The following is a 21,753-nucleotide window of genomic DNA, read 5'->3' as shown; positions in this document are numbered from 1 at the left end:
AGGGGTGTCAAAGTCAAGGCGTGCAGGCCACGACCAGCCCTCAGGCTGCTTAGATCTGGCCTACAGGGCTGCCATGGAAACAGCAAAGGACTGGCCCACAATACCTTTGCCAGTGAAAATGCTTTTTTTAAGGCTATGGCAAATTCAAATGGTTTTAAGTGACCAGTTGTATGTCAGCGGCTATCTATATGCATATCAAAAAGAAATAATGCAGAAGAGCTACATTAGCCATGATTGTGAAGGATATATGTTTCTAATTAAGGATGAAAAAAAGAAATTAAAAAAATATTTCCTCTTTGTATCATGTCAGGCTTGGATTTTCCTAAAACACCCAATTTTGCACATCATAAGTCTGATGCCATCTCAGATAACAAAAGGCATGGCCATCACTGTCTAGATCAGCGGTCCCAACCTTTTCAGTTTGGCAGCCCAGCCTGGTGCAAGTAGTGTGTGAATGGCAGGAGCACCCATAGCTTCATTTGTGAGTGGCATGCATGCACCTTCCAAATGCCCAAATGGAGATTTACACATGAGCAGAGGATATTTGCGCTCATGCGCAAAGCTCCATTTACACGAACAGGGCACTTGAGCAGAGGATGCTCTTGCTTGTGTATGAAGCTCCATTTGCGGAAATGCCTTCCGTTCGTGCAATTGGAGCTTCACGCCTGCGCCCTTACCCATTTCTCCTGCAGCCTGGTTTAGAATAAACCTCACTCTGTAGTGGCCCGGGGGTTGGGGACCCCTGGTCTAGATCAGGGGTGTCAAATTCAAGGCCTGTGGGCCGGATCCAAGCCACCCGTGGGGTGCTTAGATCTGGCCCGCTGGGGCTGCCCTGGAAACAGCAAAGGACTGGCTCGCGGTGCCTCTGCCAGTGAAAAAGGAGCTCAGGGGGGCATGTATGCCCCTCCAAAGTTCTGTTTTCATTGGCAGAGGACTGCAGGAGGATCCCTCCAGCTCCTCCGAAGCAGCCACAGGTATCCCTGACATGAGTGATGTCGGGCTGGCCACGCCTGCCCTGGCGATGCCTATCTGGCCCCCTGATGAAATCGAGTTTGACACCCCTGGTCCAGATAATGAAATTGCATATTTATTTTAATTTATCCTATGACAGAACCAAAATGATTCAGATTTCTACAACTTCTGAATAATAGCACCTTTAAACATCTTCATAGTTGATAGTCTAAAAGTTTTGTAAAAATGTTTTCCCAAAGCTAATTAGAAAATGGTCTAATCAAACTGTACCAGTGATTAATATGAATGTGAAAGAAGTGTTCCAGGCCCTTGCTGTAGAATTCTGTTTTAAAACTGACAGAATCTGAACCAGTTCTATTTTTTAAGTGTTATTATCACATGAAGCATTATAGGTCAGGATGTTATACTATGGGAATAAAAATTCAGATATGCCTTTCAGTTTTATATAATTTGATTTTTATTCACTTTGTATGAACTTGCAAAATTTTAGAATATACTTAAAATTTCAAATCCAAATAAAAACTGCGTGTCTTTTGACAAAAATATATGCTGGACACTCTATGCACAATTAAATTGGAATTTATTGAAGTGACCAAAATGTTAACCTGCCACCAACACTACCAGTTTGCCCGATCCAGGCCGAACCAGGAGCAACCCACCTCTGATATATACATACATACACACACACACACACACACACACACACACACACATACATACATACATACATACATAAATATACATATAAATATACATATATATATGTGTACATACATATATACATACACCAGGGGGATATATATATTTGGGCATACCAGGGGTTGTGACACTATACATATATATACGTGTGTGTGTGTGTGTGTGTGTGTGTGTGTGTGTATGTATGTATGTATGTATAGAGCTGTGTATGTATGTATGTATAGAGCTCTCATATATCTGCAAAAGGCAGGCTCGAAGGAGGACTTCTTTTTTTGTGAGAGAATGCTGAAAACCTAGAAATGAAAGTACATAGTTTCTATCTGCTTCAAGTGAACTCTTTAATCATGAGGTACAGATTTGGGGTGAGAACTAGTAGAAAAGAGAATTGATAGGTTATGGTTATTCCAAATGTTTATGGAAATCAAACACATTCAAATAAAATTGAAAATTTTGCATGTTCACCTATCACAGCCTTATTGAATGTTTAATTCTGTGCAATCTTCATCATGCAAATGCCATCAGTAATTAAAGGATCTAGATACTTCAAAAACGTTTATTTTAACTATTTCTTGATACTGCAATTTTTCATAGTAATTTACTTGTCTGGTTTGATATCATTTTAGATATCTATATAAGAAAAATATGTAATAACATCTAATATTGTTTTAAATATTGCCATTGTAGTTTATAGTGGAATGTCATGGAAACACACTACTTCCACAATTTTTGGGCATGTACCGGCTTACTGTTGATGGAATTGAAGTGTACATGATTGTTACAAGAAACGTATTCAGCCATCGTTTATCTGTTTATAGAAAATATGATTTAAAGGTAAGCACTTTTTTTCCTATGGGCATTACGGTAATTCTGTTAATAATCCTGCAAGGAAGGAAGGAAGGAAGGAAGGAAGGAAGGAAGGAAGGAAGGAAGGAAGGAAGGAAGGAAGGAAGGAAGGAAGGAAGGAAAAGGAAGGAAGGAATCTATTAAATACTTAAAAACTTGTAATTACACTGCATTAAAACATTTCAACAAATTATCCTTTTGAGATGTGTTTATTAAATAACATTTGCAGCTTATCCAACAAAACCTTTTATGAAAATAACATAATGTGTGTTGTAAAGTGACTAGGCAGAGAATTGCTAGCTAAAGTAGCTAAGTGCTAATGCTTTCAATCAAAGCCATTTGAAAGGTTAAAAAAAATAGCTGAAGAGGCTATTTTATCCTTAATGCATTTTGTAGGCAGCTGTGTTCTGCACACAGATATGTTTTTCCCTAATGAATAGAAGTACTGCAATAGATTAAAGCAGTACCCTGCATCATTTAATATTAAAACTATTTTAGCAAATTACTAAAAAGCCATACTAAGCCATTTCTATTTTTGTCATCTCTATCAAATATATTTTCAATGGCAGTCCTAAATCCATTTACCTGGAAGTAAGTCTCATTGATCTTACTTCCTCTGAGTGGATAAAGAGGTGATTATGCAGTTGTTGTTTGAAGTTTGATTGGTTTAAATTAGTTTACCATATCCTGCTTCATTTCCTTAGGCTTGGGGTTAGGAAGTGAGATGGCTAAGACAAAAATCCTTACACATGAGATTGATTGACTTCTGTCAACTAGGCTTCACAGTACTTTATTTTAAGCAGTTGATACATGCTATATTAGCAGAAGAAAATATTGTGCTTTTCCATATAATTTTTTAAAAAGATTCTCAGATTTGCTAAGAGGGACTGATATAATTGCAGACTATAGAATGTGATAGCTCAGTTGTAGAATGTAAATTATTAATGTTTTATTTATCAACATTATTTTAAAAATATAATAATTAACAATTTACCTGGGTGTTCAAAAAGTCGCTATCAAGTTTATTTTACATCCTTGGATGTGAAGGTGTGCCATTTTCTTATTTCAGTAAAATCTCTGTCCCTCCATCAACCATGAATGAGTAACAGTCTTAAGAAACAAATATTTTAGCTCCTGGACCTATAAATATTATTCAAGTGGAAATCAAAGCCATTTCATTAGATGTGGCCTAGAATTTACTAGTAAAAGTTCCCAGAGGAAAACTAGGATTCACAGGTAGTCCTTACCCTACAACAGTTTATTCAGTGACCATTCAAAGTTACAATGGCACTGAACAAATGTTGGTTACGATCAGTCCTCAAGAGTTCCAGCTGTCCCAGCACTCCTGTGATCCTGATTGCTATCTGGGTGCTCGGCAACTGGTTTGCCCTTACATTTGTATCTCTCCCTATTACTTACCTAGAATGTCAGTGGGGAAGCCAGCAGGGAAGGGGTAAGTGTCCCCCACCCACACACCCTTTTCCAGCCCTTTTCCACTCATGCCACACCAACCACTTTCACACCATTGCTCACCTCCCCCAACCACTTTCACACCATTGCTCACTTTCCCCAACCACTTTCACACCATTGCTCACTTTCCCCAACCTCAGTGCCCACACATTCTTCCTTCCTTACCTGTATCTTTTCTGCGTACCCTCATGCTCTTGATTATTTGACCATAGTTGTTCCTTGATTAATGACTTTCATTCAGAAACTCTTTGAAGTTATGGCTGCATTGAACAAATGATATTTAGGTCCACTCTTCAAAGTTACATCTATTGCAGAGACCCTGCAATCACATAGTCAAAAGTCAGGTGCTTGGTAATTAGTCTGCACTTATGATTACTGGAGCAGTTCAATTCATCCCACCTGCCAATCTCCCTTCCATCTCTGTCCTTTTGGCTGTTCTGGCAGTAGTGGGACTAAAATAAAGACCCAGGCCTTTAGCTATTTGAGCTGACAGCCGCCACCCCTGGGCTCTCACTTCAGCCCTGGCACTGCCATCATCACTGAGGAGTGTTTTCTCTCGATCCCCATGGGATTAAGCCTTGGCTAGCCATAATACAAAGCCTCTGTCGTACCCACATGCTTTCACCATCTTCCTCCCACTGCTGACAAGGCACGACCAGCAGACAATGGCTGGGTGTACTAGGCATTCTTTCCAAGCCAGCATATGCCAGTCTCCAACTCACAGGGGCCTTAAAGTCCTTTGGAAGGGCTTGACATCACTCTTTATGAAAGCATTGGTTAGCAGCGGAAGTTCTCGTTCCAATTGCTATTGTTAACTAAGGACTACCTGTGCTCCAAAAATACTAGCAGGAAAATGGCAGTTCACCTTTTGAACATTTTATTGTGATGCTACTTGTGATAATATTAAATGAGAGCTAGATGCCCCCCCCCCACACACACTACATCTGCTTTTGTTAGCTGGTATAAGAGTAAAATATAATAACATAACTTTTGGTAGATGTGTTACTATTTTAATTTTCACACCTATAATTCTTTATTTTGAATTCGCATAAAATATTAAATTTCACTATCCTCTAATCATATCAATATTTTAAAATATTCGACACATATTTGACTGGTTAATTGATCTCTTAATATTTTGGATTCATTTTATAATAAAATGTATGTTTTTTTAAAAAAACGCACTATACCATATATATATATATACTATATATCATCTTGCAAGTGAATTACAAGTGATTTATCCAGGAAGTGGGATAGTTGTGGGGGCGGGCGTAGATACACGCTTACACAATGGACACATATGTGCAGATTATAAAACAAGGTGACAACCGTTTTATTAATACCAGTACTTTAAATTCCTTCCAGAGATTTAAGGAAAACCACTAAAATTCTCATGTTTGAACAGGCTGAAGTTTAAAAGATTTCTATAGAAACAGGGTAATACTTATAATAGTTTATAATAATTATGTGTGACTTTTACCAGAGTATTGCTAACCGGGGGACACTTCCTCTGTTAAAGAATGGTTATGGCTGACATGCTAGATTCCAGATGTAGTAGAAGAAGATGCATTAGTGAAAGAAGATAGGACCAGGAAAATCTAAATTCCATGAAAAGAAATTTATATTCTTATTATACTTTAATACAGTATGTTTGAATTTTATACTTGTTCATAATACAATACAATAAGTTTGAGGGACTAAAATAAATTGATGGTGAAAACATTTCTATAAGTGTGTTATTCAATATTGTTCTAGTGACAAAATGTGCTGTGTTTTTCTTCCAGGGCTCAACAGTAGCAAGAGAAGCTAGTGACAAAGAAAAGGTGTGGCAAAGTTATATTTATATACTTAGTCATCTGCCTTCAACTTGTAAGAAAGGGAAAATTTATGTTAGTTGTGGTGTATTATTCTTGGCAACTTTCTTAGATGTAATTCTACACCTACTTAACCAGCATAAGACAAATTAAACAAACCCATATGAGGCTTCACTTCTTCTTGGTGACAGGCTTCATCCAGTATGACTTTACTCTAATCAAATCTTATGTATTTCATGAGACTATAACTTTTTTTTCTAAGTCTTACTAGAAACCTGCTGAAAAATTAATATAAATAAATTATTCCAACTACTGTCAATGAAAACAGTCATGATAATGTTGAGAATGGGACAAATTTATTTAAAATATCTATAGATCTGAAACACTTCAGTTGTTTTGGCAAAAGTACTAGAATTCAGAAGCTGTAGATTAAAAAAAGCACATTTCAATTTAATATGGAGGGATCCTGTTTTTACAGTAACGCTTGTCAAGGGTCTAAATTTATGATGGTGAATCTATGGCACCTGTGCCGTAGGTAGCACGCAGTGCCCTCTGGGACCAGCTGTTGCCCCAGTTCAGCTGTGCCCTGCATGCGCGTGCGCCTCCCGCTGGCCAACTGTTCATCGGGTCTCTGCTGTGCATGTCCAGAAGGCAGATTGTGTACCAAGGGGCCATGTGGGGGGGGGGCAGGGCATGTGCAGGGGCCATGCCGAGCACATGGGAGAGAATGCACTGGGGCACGCACGCATTGCATTTTGGTGGTTTGGGCGCACATGTATTTGCACGTCCATGTACACGCTTTGGGCACTCGGTCCGGAAAAGATTAGCCATCCCTTGTCTAAATCTTTTGAATTCTTCATATATATTGACCTAGAATAGTCGTCTCCAATCTAATACCTCCAGATCACATTTTTTTGAATTCTCATCTAATATAACCTGGATTGTGGTTCCAACACTATACCACATTGGAGAAGGCTGAGTTGATTATTGTGGAAGAACCAGTTAAACTGAATCCAAAAGTAATCGCCTGCTTGTTAAAATAGAAACCCAAAACCAATTTCCTATCGTGAGGCTGTCCTAAATATTGTTCAAATGATTGTGGGAAATCAGTACTGAGTTACTTCTGAACAAAATTGGTGTTTTCTTTACATTGTGACAATTTGACAGTGATAATATTAATTTTATAAAAACAGATATTTAAACATAACCCACTTCTTGGCTTAGAGAAGAGTGATAGGCTTCCACAATCATCAGATTCTGACAGCCAATGCTTTGATTTTGCTTAATTTTTAGTGGTGTATATAGATTACGCATGAGTAATCTGGAGCATTTTGTGGTTCTCTGTCTCTCCTAGAGTTCTATAATGTGACATAGATGACTGTAGTTCTAGTGTACAGTTATTTATGGTTGATGATTGAATGTCTTGCTAATAAGGTACTTGTGTTCTAACATATACAGCTGTGTCTGGGGTCCTTTATCTTTTCTGTTGCACCAAATATTAGCTCTTACTTAAAGAATATATTTCCACAGCTTCTTCCCTATGCTTTGCTTCTTGTATTGCATGAAACATACACTAGTATATATTAAAATGGGATGGGATGCCTCAGTGGCCAAGACGCTGAACTTGTTGATCAGAAAGGTTGGCAGTTTGGCAATTCAAATCCCAAGCGCCGCATAATGGAGTGCCGTTATTTGTCCTAGCTTCTGCCAATCTAACAGTTCGAACACATGTAAAAATGCTAGTAGAAAAAATAGGATCCACCTATGGTGGATAGCTAACAGCATTCTGTTGCGCCTTTGGGGTTTAGTCATGCCTGCCACATGACCACAGAGACGCCTTCAGACAGCGCTGGCTCTTCGGTTTTGAAATGGAGTAGGAAACGACTAGCACATACGTGCGAGGGGAACCTTTACCTTATATTTATTAAAATATGTTTAATGCAATCATAGAACAAGCAGTTAGGCATCAAGTCTTTTCTTAGGGTAAAAATTCAGATTAAAGTTTTGATGACAATAGCTTTTTGCTAGTCACAGATTCTTCATAATCAGTAGTTTGGTCAGGTTGGATTTAGCATTGTGGCCATCTTTTGATAAATTGTTGTAAATAATTCAGAAACAAATATTTTTAGGGTCATTTATCAAAAGATATTCACAATATTCCCTTAACATTTTTATTCATAATTACATCACTCTTATTTTTAATCTTCTTTGCCCACAGTGCAGCTTTTTTCTACAAAACTTTTGTTCCAGAAAATAATACAATTATTTTATGAATAATTATTAAATAAATAATATTGTCCAATTTAGGAGTCACAATATTTTATGATCCCTAAGCAATGCATAAAATTAGTTTAAGAACGCCTTACTTTGAATCTTTCATTAATCTTTGTTGCATCTTCTTATCATGGTTAATTGGGGAGAACCTAAGCCTCATATCTGAACTTCTGATTGCACCCATTTTAGCAGAGCATCTGAACAGGATTGCCTGGTTTGTTACTTGCAGAATATTTTATGAGTGATGTATTTGGAACATTCTTTTGCTAGTTCCTGCCATGCAAAACAGGATTTGATGTTTAAACTGTCAATTGTTTTTTAATTAATGAAGAAATGTATCAAACATTGATTTATAGATCAGAATGTTTTGTACCTTAATAATGTAAGCAAACGAAAACACAGGGGATGTGTTAATGAAAGCAAAAAATAAGATGCTAATGTATTTGTTTTTAATCTTATGTTTGAAAAGGCACAATAAATTCTGGTGCTGTAGCTCTATAATGCCCTCTGGTGGCTGTTACTTTGCATTTTGATGTCTGTTCATGATTAGTTATGTTCTGCTGAGACAATTGATATTTCATTATTCTGTTGCCTTCATTGTTTTGAAATGACTTTTGCTTGTTTGTCTGCCTTAGGCCAAAGAACTGCCAACATTTAAAGACAATGACTTCATTAATGATGGTCAAAAAATTTACATTAATGAAGCCAACAAAAAGATGTTCCTTGAAAAGCTTAAAAAGGATGTTGAGGTAAGAATAAAGGCACTGTCCTTGCCAGAAACACTTATACAGTTGTACCTCCTGATATGGCTGTTAACTTAAATATTTCAATATGCTCCAGTAAAGATACATTCAATATATGTGTATTCCTTGAAAAATTGCTTTGCATCTGCTTTGCGGGCATCACCTCTCTCTGGTGTTCTTTAAAAGCAGCCACAACATTGTGGGTTAATGAAACAAGAAAAAAGGCAGCCAGCTTTCATGAATATTAAAACTATGCAACGAATCAGAGATGGCAGAATTGATACCCAAAAACTGGCACATCATTCATGAACAACAGGAATGAAGCTAAAGAATCTTTGCTGTCTGCACTGTCTGGGATTCACCAGATTGGTTTAAAACAAGCTGGTAATAAATAGTAAAGCCCTGCCTTTGGTCAAAAGCTTCAGATCTCAAACGGAGATTGACCATTTTAAATTCCGTTTTATTCCCTGAAATATAAAATGATTCCTCCCTTATGAAAAGATGTAACGCTCTAAGATGTTATCACTATGAAATAATAATTCTGCCTCTTCTTTTCTTAAATGCCTGAATATTCCTGGTATTTTACTTTGAATTGTTAATTTGCACTATGAATATTTGGTGATGTGCCTGTGAAATATGGATCAAATTGTCTTTCCACTGTTTAAATCTAGTGGGTTCTTAAATGATCAGCCATATGATTAGTCTTTTGGTGATTAGTGCATTCAAGCATTCAAGAGCTGTGGTGGCACAGTGGTTAGAATGCAGTAATGCAAACTAACTCACTGTTCACTTCAGGAGTTCGATTCTGAGCAGCTCAAGGTTGACTCAGCCTTCCATCCTTCCGAGGTGGGTAAAATGAGGACCCAGATTGTTGGAGGCAATGTGCTAACTCTGTAAACCACTTAGAGAGGGCTGTAAAACACTGTGAAGTTGTATATATATCTAAGTGCTATTGCTATTCCTTAAAGTCCCTATAGAAATATTATATTTGTATGTAAGCAATTACTGTAAGTTTAGATTCTCAAGTTGATAAAGAAAGGTTAGAAATGCTTCATATAATTTATTTTATATTCACCATATTTTTTTTAACAAAATTGTTTGCTGAGAATTAAATAGATCAGTAACTTCACTGCTGCAAAAGATTGTGCTTTTCCATCAATTACATTTCAGTTTAAATGCATTTTATTTTTCATACTGACTATATATTTTATTTTTTAGTGATTTTCCTCAGTCTGGTTTGGTCCTGATGTGTTAGACTTCAGTTACTATAATGCCTTGCCAATTTGTGATGAAAGCTGGGAATTATGTGAAGTCTGAGTTGAGCAATAAATCTCAAAACTATAGTGTTGGTTCTTTTTATGGAAGGAGATGCATTTTCTGGAGCTGTCTGATTATTCATTTAGTTTTCAGTTTACATTCTAATGTGCTCTGACTAATCAATATGCTTTCATTTCCTTAATGTATATAGATAGCTTGTATATCAACATTTCTCTTAGAAATCTGGGGAGGAAGTAAATATGATACTGTTCCAGTCTTTCTTTCAGGATTGACTTTCAGGGCCCAAGTAAGCCTGATATTTTTTCATGTGACCTTCTGTGGCTGGTACTTTTAACAGGTAGCTGATACGGAGGGGAAGGAATCAAAATCAGATTAGGGTTGTAGCAAAGAATTGTGTCTGTCACATATCCAATTTACCTAACTTGACCTGCTACCAAAATGAACTGAAACATGGGGCCTTGGTATTCCAGCAGTTCTTGAGATGTGACAGGTCACTTAACAAATGTTCAGTTACAAGACACTTCCCCAAATTACATAATTTCTATTTCAAAGTTACAAAGGTTGCAATGCTCCTGTGGCCATTCACCATTAAAACTGACCACAGGGATGCTACAGTGCCCTCTGTCTCTGTCCCCCATCCCACCCTGCCATAACTCCACAGTGCTTGGGCCTGTTCCTCACATGTCTTTCACCCATCGCATTTATCTTTTGGAGCTCTCTGGACCTCATGTGGGGAAAGAGGGCTGGCCACATGTCCCTGGGCTGTGCAGAGGTGACTCAAAGGCAGCTGCCATTTTGTCCTACCAGCTTGTTGGCAGTGACAAAATGGCATCCCCCAGAAAAACTGCTTCAATTTGTTGCCTTAACTAAATCTGTACAGAAGCTTCTGAATGCTACAGAAAGCTTCTGCAGCACTGTGCAGATCTGATTAAGAAAACAAAATCAAACAGTTCGTTTCCAGACTGCATGGCAATTATCCAGACATGGTTGCCATTTTGTAGCTAGGACAAAATGGTGGCCACTACCATAACTTACCTTATGGTCACATAAAGGAAGCAATCCATTCCAATATTCTGGAAGGCCTCCAAGCTCTTCAAAGGATAAGTGAGGAGGAGGGTGTTTGTCCTGGTCAGGTAGAAATTAGGCCTAAGGCCCACCTGAACCTGGTGGGAGTGTGAAAAGGCCTGTGGAAACCCAAGGATTGGGAGTAGAGCACAGGGAATGGGGTGAAGGAGGCCTTGAGAGGGCCAGGGCATGTGGACCTGTGTCTGTACTAGGCTTCCACCTGAGGCACCCGATTTTTTACTTAACAGCCCAGGCATTCATTTAACGTTCATTAGAGAAAACAGAGGTGGGGGGGGGGGTGTCATTAGATGAGATATTTCATCTAACAATCATTGCGACATGCAACCATAATGGGCAGGTCCATTATGGACATAATCTTGAGGACAACCTATGGAGACTTCAACATTGCCAAATATAGACTGTGGGAACAGAAATCCTACAGGTTTGGGCAGACATCCTATTTAACTGCTTTAACTTTACCTGTTACATTCTTGAAATACTTTTTGCATCTTTCATTAAACCCCACTTTTTTATTTTCACTTGAACAAATCTATGCTAATACAAACTAACATTTAGTGTAGTAAAGGTATCATTTTCTGATTGATAATGGATTCCTTTTTTTTCCTGTTATTGCTGTATAGTTCCTTGCTCAATTAAAACTCATGGATTACAGCTTGCTGGTTGGAATTCATGATGTTGAACGAGCTGAGCAAGAGGAAATAGAATGTGAAGAGAATGAGGAAGAGGAAGGAGAAAGTGATGGGACTCACCCAGTTGGAACACCTCCAGATAGCCCAGGAAATACACTGAACAGTTTGCAGCCTTTAGCCCCAGGAGAATTTGATCCAACCATTGATGTTTATGGTATAAAATGCCATGAAAGTAAGTGGCTTTGCTATAAATTCTTAGACGTGAAGGGCATTAGGGTTCCTGTAGAATCTCTGCATTTTAAAAAAAATGATCAAAAATATGCTTTATGGAGTTTTTTATTCACCCTAGTAAACGCTAAGTTAACTAAGTTGAAACTAAGTTAACAGTATATAACATTATGGGAAGTCTGCAGCTTAGAATACAGCAATTTAGCTTTGTATTTACATATTTCAAGTACATATTCTTATCACACAGTGTATCTTCAAGTGGGAACAGAATACATTAAAGTACAATAAAATGTATAATAGTAATATAAATAAATAAATAAATAAATAAATAAAAATTTATCAGACTTGAACATTCTGATTCTACAAGAAACTACCCTACTTGGAACAGCTTATATCCTCCAATGTTACCTTAACAGTTCCTAGGTCCTTGGATAGGACTCGAGCTGTTGAGCTACCAACCAGCCCCAAAGGCTGTGAATCTCACCAAAGATTAACCATATAATAATAATAATAATAATAATAATAATAATAATAATAATAATAACAACAACAACAACAACAACAACAACAACAACAACAACAACAACAACAACAACTTGATCAGTAGGTGTAGCAAAATTTCTCAAACTGACTACCTACAATGCCATGACCACATTGCTAAGTTTATTCACTGGAACTTGTGCCAAAAGTTTGGATTTGAGTACAGCAAAAACCACTGGGACCATCAGGTTGAGAAGGTTTTAGAGAATGAGAAAGTCAAGATCTTGTGGAACTTCAGAATCCAGACTGACAGGCACTTGGCCCACAACACACCTGACATAACAATAATTGAAAAGAAAAAAGTATGGTTCATTGACATTGCAATACCTGGAGATGCACGAATTGAAGATAAACAGCAAGAAAAAAAATCACAAAATACTGGGACTTGTAAATTGCGTGACCCGTCAAAAGCGCGGACGGCAAAAGCGCGATCGACAAAATCGCGCCTTTGACGTCATCACAGCGCGACGAAAAAGATCGAAAAATTCAAATAAAAATTAATAAAAATTAAATTAAAGCAAGCCGATTCACATAAAGGTAAGGGTTAGGGTTAGGGTTAGGGTTAGGGTTAGGTTAAGGGTTAGGGTTAGCTTTAGAGCGTTAGCGTTAGCGTTAGGGTTAGGATAAGGGTTAGCGTTACGTTTTTCGTTACTTTAACGGTTAGGTTTAGGGTTAGGTTTAGGGTTAGGTTAAGAGTTAGGGTTAGGGTTAGGGTTAGGGTTAGGTTTGGGGGGGTTAGGGGAAGGTTTTAGCTTTATTTTTACATTTTTTCGATCTTTTTCGTCGCGCTGTGATGACGTCACAGCGCGCTTTTGTCGAGCGCGATTTTGTCCTACGCGCTTTTGTGGTGGAACCGTAAATTGAGGTTGAGCAACTTTGGAAAAAGAAATCATGTGTTGTCCCAATTGTAATTGGAGCCCTTGGAGCAGTACCTAAAGGGCTACCTTGCTATTTGAAAATTCTAAATTTACTTGACTTGAACATTCTGACTCTACAAAAAACCACCATAGTTGGAACAACTTATATCCTCCGATGTTACCTTAACAGTTTCTAGGTCCTTGGTTTGGACTCAAGCTGTTGAGCTAGCAACCAGCCATAAAGGCTGTGAATCTCACCAAAAATTAACCACATCATCATCATCATCATCATCATCATAACAACAACAATAACAAATTGAAGCTCCCTGCAATGGAATTGCAAAAAACTGTGCTACTCGGAACATCTTATATTTTAAGAAGGTACTTGGTTGATATCTAGGATGCTGGCAGCAACCCGTATCAACCATTAGCACCAGTCAGTGGTATTTGTGATGCATTTTTGAATGTTCCGTTGACTGTTTCATATTTAATGAATAAAGTAGATGATGATGATGATGATGATGATGATGATGATGATGATGATAATAATAATAATAATAATAATAATAATAATAATAATAATAATAATGCAGCAGCTAAAGTGCTCTGGAACTTTATAATTCAAACAAACAGGCATCTGGCACATAATATCCCAGACTTAACAATTATCAATAAGAAAGAAAAAAAATTGAATCATGGATGAAACGGTACCTGGATGAAGCAGAAGGGAAGAGGACAAAAACAGAATAGAATAGAATAGAATAGAATTCTTTATTGGCCAAGTGTGATTGGACACACAAGGAATTTGTCTTTGGTGCATATGCTCTCAGTGTACATAAAAAAATAAAATAGAATACATTAATCAAGAATCATAAGATACCACACTTAGTGATAGTCATAGGTTACTAATAAGCAATCAAATCATATTAGGAAATAAATAAAACAATATAAATTGTAAAGATATAAGCAACATGAGAAAATCAAAAACGCAAAGATCTACAAATAGAGTAGAATCACTGGGGCAAAAGAAAGTAAAGATAGCATCAATAGTAATTGTAACCTTAGGTTCAATTTCTAAGAACGAAAGTTCCCAATCCTTGGACTACTGACTGGTATTGGTTTGTGGCCTATTAGAAACTGGCCACCGATGGAAGTGAGCAGAGGGCGAGTGAGGAAAATCAAAACCATCCTCACTGGTCTGTGGAAAAATTGTCTTCTACAAAACCAGACCCTGGTATCAAAAAAGATGAGGACTGCTGATCTAGTGCACCATTTGAACACCATCAGCATTGACAAATTCATCATCAATCAATTACAAAAGGCAGCTTTATACAGAATAGCTTACATTCTGCAACAATACCATCAAATATCCACATCTGCCTATCCAAGGGTAGGACTCAATAGATGGACAAAAATGCCAAATCGAATCTGAAGACAAGTCAATAAAATAATAAATATAATAAAACAATAAAACACAATAAAATTAAAATAAAATACAAGGACATAAAATCTACAGCTCATGGCCATAATAATGTGATTTATTTATTCCATCATAAACATCCATACTTGATGGCAAATAGAATTATTTTCTGCAGCTCAGGGAAATGGAAAAGTTAAGAAATGCTTAGTTAGTACCCCAGAAGAAGTATTTTTATTTTACTTAGAAAATTTATTTACTAAACAATACTGTTTTAAGTATTGTCAAATAAACCACAGCTATTGGTGTGGGTGAATAGAAAGAAAAAGCAAGTCATTGCTTTGGCATATTTCCCAAAATTTTTAGTCTTTTCTGCAGAAAAGAAGCTCAGTTCCATATTCCAGATTAACACAAACCTATTTCTATTATCACTTTTGAGCACAATTTTTTTTCTATTTTCTTTTCTTTAGAAAATTGTTCTTTTAAAAAATTGTGCTCAACAATGATAATGTAAATAGGTTTGTGTTGATCTCTTGGTCTGTGTTCATATAGCATTTCAAAATTGGCAGATTTAACCCAAGTATTGTATATTAAAGCAAAATAAATAGCATATTTATGTTTTTTGTTAAATCTTTTCTCCATTGTCAACGTATTTGTGACAGACATGTAAGTCTACTCAGAAGCAATCTATTTAACCTTGTTGAAGCTTTCTTCCAATTATGATTACAGATTAATTGTAGAATGCAAAAGAGTTCTGAAAATTAAGACAGGAGTCAGAAGTATGGTACATCATATATACACCCATTCTTCACATTCTTAGTATCCGACACTGCTTAAACATGTAGATGTGTGCTCCAACTTCTTTCAGTCCCAATCATTTTCTTTAGTAGATGGGTCAGAACTGAAGCCCTCATAAATTTTTAAACAAAATAAAGGATTTCAAACCATCTTTTAAAGGAAGCTGACTAACAAAAAAAAACACTCTTTGGAGAAGAATTGCCTTTTTAAAAATTTTGGCTCCCTAGTGTTTAGCATTTCAAATAATGAAACCATTATATATGCATTAACTTAGGAGCCAGTTTGGGGTAGTAGATGAAGCATTAGGTTAGAAACCAGGAGATTGTGAGTTCTAGTCCTACTTTAGGCATATAGCCAGAAAAACACAGTGCCAACCATTTTTTCTCAGCCTAGAAAGCAAGCAAGGAAAGTAAACTCCAAAATCTTGCCAAGAAAACATCAGGGGATTCTTGGAGAAGAACATTGGCTCAAATCAACATAACACATATTTCTCTTTATGTCAGCTCTGTAGGATATAACATACATGTGATATTAGTAATTCATTCTGTTACATTATTCAAAATGCATCCTAGATGTATGAAATTGGAGGCAGGGAGGATTATTGAAGTTATCTAGAATAATGTCCACCCAATATATGAATCCACTAATGCAGCATCTGTAAAGATGGCCATCCAGCTTCTGTTTAAGCATCTCCAGCCAAGGGAAGTTCCCTACATCCTGAATAATCTTCTCCATGTTGAACCTCTTTGCATTAGGAAATTTCTCCAGATGTCCAGCTAATATTAATATTCACTGTTTCTTTTCCTCTCTTCTGGAACAACTCTAAACAATTCTTCCATCTTGTACCTGACAGCCCTTCAGATAGATAAAGACAGCTGTCCTATATCCTTGCAGTCTTTTCTTCAGACTAAACATACCTAACCCCTCCAAATGTTTCTCAGGTTTTTCCTTCTGGTACCTTATCACCTTGATATACTTTGCAATCAGGACCTATCTGATTTTAAAATATTAGGAACTCATATCTTGTCTTCTATCAAACCATTGCAATATAAACATTTATTGGTGGAATTTGCATGGATTTTCTTGCAGTTTAAGATTAAGTTTTAATTTTATAAGCCACCTACAGTCACATATGTGAGATGTGTGGCTGTATAAATCAAATAAATAGAATAAAAAGTGCTGAATTCTACCTTCCTTTTATGGCCAGGTACAGCTGATTTTAAGAGGTTTAATAAAATGTTTTATATTTGAACTCGTTCCCCAAACCTGTAACATATCATCACAATACTTCCTATTGTCAGACTTGAGGTACTTTTGTTCAGACTGATTATGTGGGTTCAAATTCAAAGTGTGAATTTGTTGAAGCAGTTATCTCAATTTATATTTGTTTATTTAACAATCTCCCTAGCTACCGTTTAATTTTATTTCCCCATCTCTTCCCTACTCTCTTCCCCACAGATGCAGCTAGAAAAGAGGTATACTTCATGGCTATTATTGACATTCTTACTCATTATGACGCCAAAAAGAAGGCTGCCCATGCCGCAAAAACTGTGAAACACGGGGTGAGTAGGCCTCCGTTGCAGGGTCCTGTCAAGGATTTTCAAGGGTTGGATCATTAAAGGGTTTTCAAATAAAGATGCTTACATTCCCCTGGCTCTCTATATCTGTCTACAATGAGGAGAGATCAGATGTGAGAGGTGTTACCACTTTGCCCCACAAAGCAGTCATGCAAGTATGGCTCAGTTAACTTTGGAAATGTGTTATTGCGTGAGAATGAACCATGTTCATCAAATTACATTTTCTTCTGAAGGGATTTTCTCTTTTATTTATGGAACTCCTATAACTAGGCTATTATAAACCCTAAATAATTTCTGGAATAGTTTGAAGATCTGTAAAGTAGAATCTTTCTTGAGAATGTAATTTCCATTGCTTCAAGAATCACCCCAATTTTTGAAAACATGTTGAAGATTTCTCTCAAACTTCTCTCAAAGGTAGGGCTAGGATCCCTATGGAGAGAATGGGGGTTTGGGTTTTATTTAAAGGTAAATAAGTAATTTAAGCCCACGCAAAGTTTATGGTACTATTTTCATCCTGTCTTCTTCAGGGCACCAGAATATACTTTTTTAATCCGGTACCAAATCAAAAATTTAAAATTCAGTATACTGTAAATGGACATGCCTTATTATATGACAGTCAACACCTCCCAACGGCCGATAAGATCCCACAGGGTGGGCCTCCTTCGGATGCCGTCAGCTGGACAATGTCGGCTAGCGGAGCCCCGGAGGAGAGCCTTTTCTGTGGTTGCTCCGACCCTGTGGAACCAGCTACCCCCAGAGGTCCAGACCTTACCCACTCTCATGGCCTTCAGAAAAGCTGTTAAAACCTGGCTGTTCCAGCAGGCCTGGGGCTGTTGACCTTATTGTAAAGGTCCAGCCCCGATTAGAAATGTATGCGTGTTGGGAATTTTTAAATTATTCTTTTATTTTGCTTTTCTTTTTTTTTTTTCTTTGTAAGCCGCCCGGAGTCCTCCGGGATTGGGCGGCCTAGAAATTAAATTTAATAAATAAATAAATACATAAATAAATAAATATTCACATAAAAGTGCAATTACATTAGAATAAGATAAAAGATTGGAATAAATAGATCTTGAATGAATGAATGCTTCCTTCAATTTCTCTGTATTTTATTTAATAAGTGTATTTGAGGAGGTTCTATCTCAGCGTCTTCCCTTCATCTCTCTTCTCCCTTCCCTTCCCTCCTCCCCTCCTTCCTTTCCTCTCCCTCTTCCTAACCAATCAACTATTTGCTATTTGCTATTCCTTATTATTTTTGTTTTCAATGAATGCTTAAGGGTAATAGCATTCAAAGCATTCTTTGAAATAAAGAACATGTTTGAGATGCATGCTAGTTTTTCATTAAAAAAAAGACTCTGAAAAATAAAATTGGATAGATTGTGGAGCCTTCGGGCACAAAGGAAAGTATACTTAGACAATCTTCTATCCTAAGCTAGGAATTGGAATAGCTGAGCATAAATGAACAACACCAGATTGGGAAATACAGATGTAAGATGGCCTAAACTTTTACATTTAATTTGTGTCTCATCATCATCATCTTCTGGTTTTACAGGCTGGTGCAGAGATTTCAACAGTTAATCCTGAACAGTATTCAAAACGGTTCTTGGACTTTATTGCCAACATCTTAACGTAACCTAATGCTCTTTTGGACTGTATAAGGTCTGGAAGAAGCAGCAAATTGCTACAAGTGTGTAAAGGGTCTTTAAGAAAGCTTCTTTTAAAAGGAACTCGTTCTCTCTCTTGCAGAAAGCAGCCCCCACCCCACCCCTCCCATTTACATCTGCTGGCAAAGATGACTTACTGGGGTGAAATATTTGCTTTTACAGCTGCCTGATTATGCCCAGCATAGTTTTAGCTATTTCTGGCATGTATGTGTGTGTGAGACTGTATGTGTGTATGAGTGTGCAAAAATGGATATAAATTAACTAATAATAACTAAAATAGATCAGCTCCTACTCAATGTGCATTGCAACAACACCTCTCTGTGGATATTAGCTGAAATAGAATGAATGCGAAAAAGATATTGTGGAAAGGGAAGGAAAATCTATGTGCATGTTGGAACCTACAATATTGGAATCAAAGCTGTAAACTGTGGATCAGTTTAAAATTTGAACTGAAAGATGCAAGATAATATAGGTGGTAATTATGACTCTGATCTTATTGTGAATGTTACACTTAACAACCCTGCATGTTTGCACTCCTTAAGAATAACCCCCATTTGCTGGAAGCTTTTCCTCTTGGCAGTTTTTTTTTAAAACCTATATTACTAAGTAAGCCCATTGCAACAGGAAAGAGTCTTCCAGCAACACAGAAGTTTGGCTCTTGTTTTATTAAATTCTGATGCCATAATCATTCTGTGTATTTGCCAAGGGCAAAACTCATTTTGAGAATCAGGGTGGGGAAAAATATAGACTGTTTAATTGTCTTGTAACATGGAGATTTTGCATTGTATGTTTATCATATAGAAACTGAGTATAGTATAAAGAAATTCAAATATGCTTTTTAGAAAAAATTAATTGTTAGGGGCAATAATGGCATTTTCCCCACATGAACAAAGATGTAGAAAGGTTTGCTCATCTGTAAGAGATCAAAAGAAGACATTAAATGCTTATATGTGCTGTTTTTAAAATATTTTATTAAAATATTCTTTTCTAAGCCCTATATTTTATTGTTTACATTGGAAGGAAAACAGGGATGCTCTTGAGTTTGCTAGAGAATCTGAAGTTTACATGTAAAGTTACTTTGCAGTACAGATAAAGTAATTTCTTGAATTGTAACATGCAGTAATGTATCAGAGCATATATTTTATTCACCCTTGTGATAGAATCTTTTTTTACAACAGTGACAGACTGTTTTGAAGTATTTTAAATGCTATTTTAATTATATTAATTTAGCTCTGGGTCTCTCTAAATTATATTGTTTAAATGATTGCCTAAAACTCTGCTGTTCCCTACAATCTGCTGGTTTTTATTTTTGGAGGTTTTGAAAAGGACAGAATTAGAGATGCTTAAAATTATATTCTGTATGTATGACCTGTACGAAAACAATGTGCCTTTTAAAATTCTTTGTTTAAGTAGACATTCGTAGGCAAGTTTTAAGGAGAAATAACACCCTGCAATTTATAATTTTATTCCTGGAGTGCCAGATTGCCTTCTCTATTAATATAATGTCAGTAGAGTTACAAATTCGGAACACGTAACATTAACTAGAATATTCTGATAAAATAACAACTGGTCTTGCAATCTTATGTGATCAGGAGCAATATCATCTCTGTTAATAACTGTGGGTTGTTTTTTTAAAAGGTCTTATTACCTTTTTAAAATATATCTCAGTAGGTTCCCCCCCCCCAATAATAATGCTTCAAAAATTAATAGGTTTTTTAAAAAAATAACTAACCCTATTCTTCCTCCTGACACTGTATTTGGTCTAGAAAAGAGTTGAGGACATTTCAAAGTTAGATGTGTCTTTGTGTATCCATGCAAAAGCAAATTACACAGGCCTTTCAAACTGTCCAATGAGAATTTATTAAATAAGGAGCTAATTAGAATTGGGGGAACCTAGTGTTAATGTACATAATATATATGCTACCATGTTTCCCCGAAAATACGACAGGGTCTTATATTTTTTTGACACACGAAATATGGCCTTGGGCTTATTAAAAGGGAGGGCTTATTGTTTTTGGGTTGCCGGGTGGCTGCTCCCTTGCAACCGGGCTCCAGAAGAGTCGGGCACAGCAGCAACACAGCAGCCATGAGGTGACCACGTTTGCGAGCAGCCGGAGACAGCGCCACTGACGGACCTAGCTGTAACCGCAAGCACCAAGCAACGCAAGCACCTATTCGCCACACTCCACCTCCCGCGACTCGGCACCTTCAGAATACCCGTAGGTGAGTGAATGGGGCTCTGCATGGCTGGAGAGGGGGTTGCCCGAGCAGCTTTTCTGCTCCCCGCTCGCGTGACTCGCTGGCTCACGATGCCCTTGGCTAACTCTACAGTACCTGGAGAGCCAGGGCATCTTCGCTGCTGGCACTGCCCACTGCTTGGGTTTTTTTGTGGCTTTCAAAACATGGAGGATGGATGCCGCTCTGGAAGTACACTCTTTGGTAGCGTACAACCATAGAACATACTCCCAGAGCAGTATCCTACCTCCGTGCTTTAAAAGCCGCAACAGAGGACAGATGCTGCTCTGAAAGTATGCTCTATGGTTGTACGCTCTGCAGCCCACAACCATAGAGCATACTTCCAGAGTGGCATCCGTCCTTCATGCTTTGAAAGTTGAAAAAAAAAAAAACACCAAGCGGAGGGCAGCGCCAGCAGTGGAGATGCCCTGGCTCTGCATGTACTGTACAGTTAGCCAAGGGCATCGTGAGCCTGCAAGTTGCGCGAGCGGGGAGTGGAGAAGCCGCTCGTGCAACCCCCTCTCCAGCCATGCAAAGCCCCATTCACTCACCTAGGGGCATTCCGAAGGCGCCGAGCCGTGGGAGGCAAACAGGCGCTCATGTTGCTTGGTGCTTTCCAGGTACTGCTA

At 37.5% G+C, this 21,753-nt stretch overlaps 1 protein-coding gene across 1 annotated transcript in view; it reads left to right on the top strand.

The window, feature by feature from the left end:
- The window catches only part of PIP4K2A (phosphatidylinositol-5-phosphate 4-kinase type 2 alpha), a 65,599-nt gene extending 45,713 nt beyond the window's left edge, over positions 1–19,886 (top strand). The window contains exons 5-10 of the mRNA XM_014067705.2: positions 2,356–2,502; positions 5,772–5,810; positions 8,711–8,824; positions 11,803–12,043; positions 17,110–17,213; positions 18,778–19,886. Coding sequence (XP_013923180.2) covers positions 2,356–2,502; positions 5,772–5,810; positions 8,711–8,824; positions 11,803–12,043; positions 17,110–17,213; positions 18,778–18,858 — 726 coding nt within the window. The 3' untranslated portion in view covers positions 18,859–19,886. The remainder of the gene's footprint in view (positions 1–2,355; positions 2,503–5,771; positions 5,811–8,710; positions 8,825–11,802; positions 12,044–17,109; positions 17,214–18,777) is intronic.
- Positions 19,887–21,753: the final 1,867 nt, after the last annotated feature.

Source organism: Thamnophis sirtalis, unplaced genomic scaffold (assembly GCF_051295495.1).
Source record: "Thamnophis sirtalis isolate CommonGarterSnake01/CBP01778 unplaced genomic scaffold, rThaSir2_p1.2 scaffold_4, whole genome shotgun sequence".
NCBI lineage: Eukaryota > Metazoa > Chordata > Lepidosauria > Squamata > Natricidae > Thamnophis > Thamnophis sirtalis.
The sequence above is the reverse complement of the archived record's forward strand: the minus strand, read 5'-3'. Positions and strand labels throughout refer to the sequence as shown.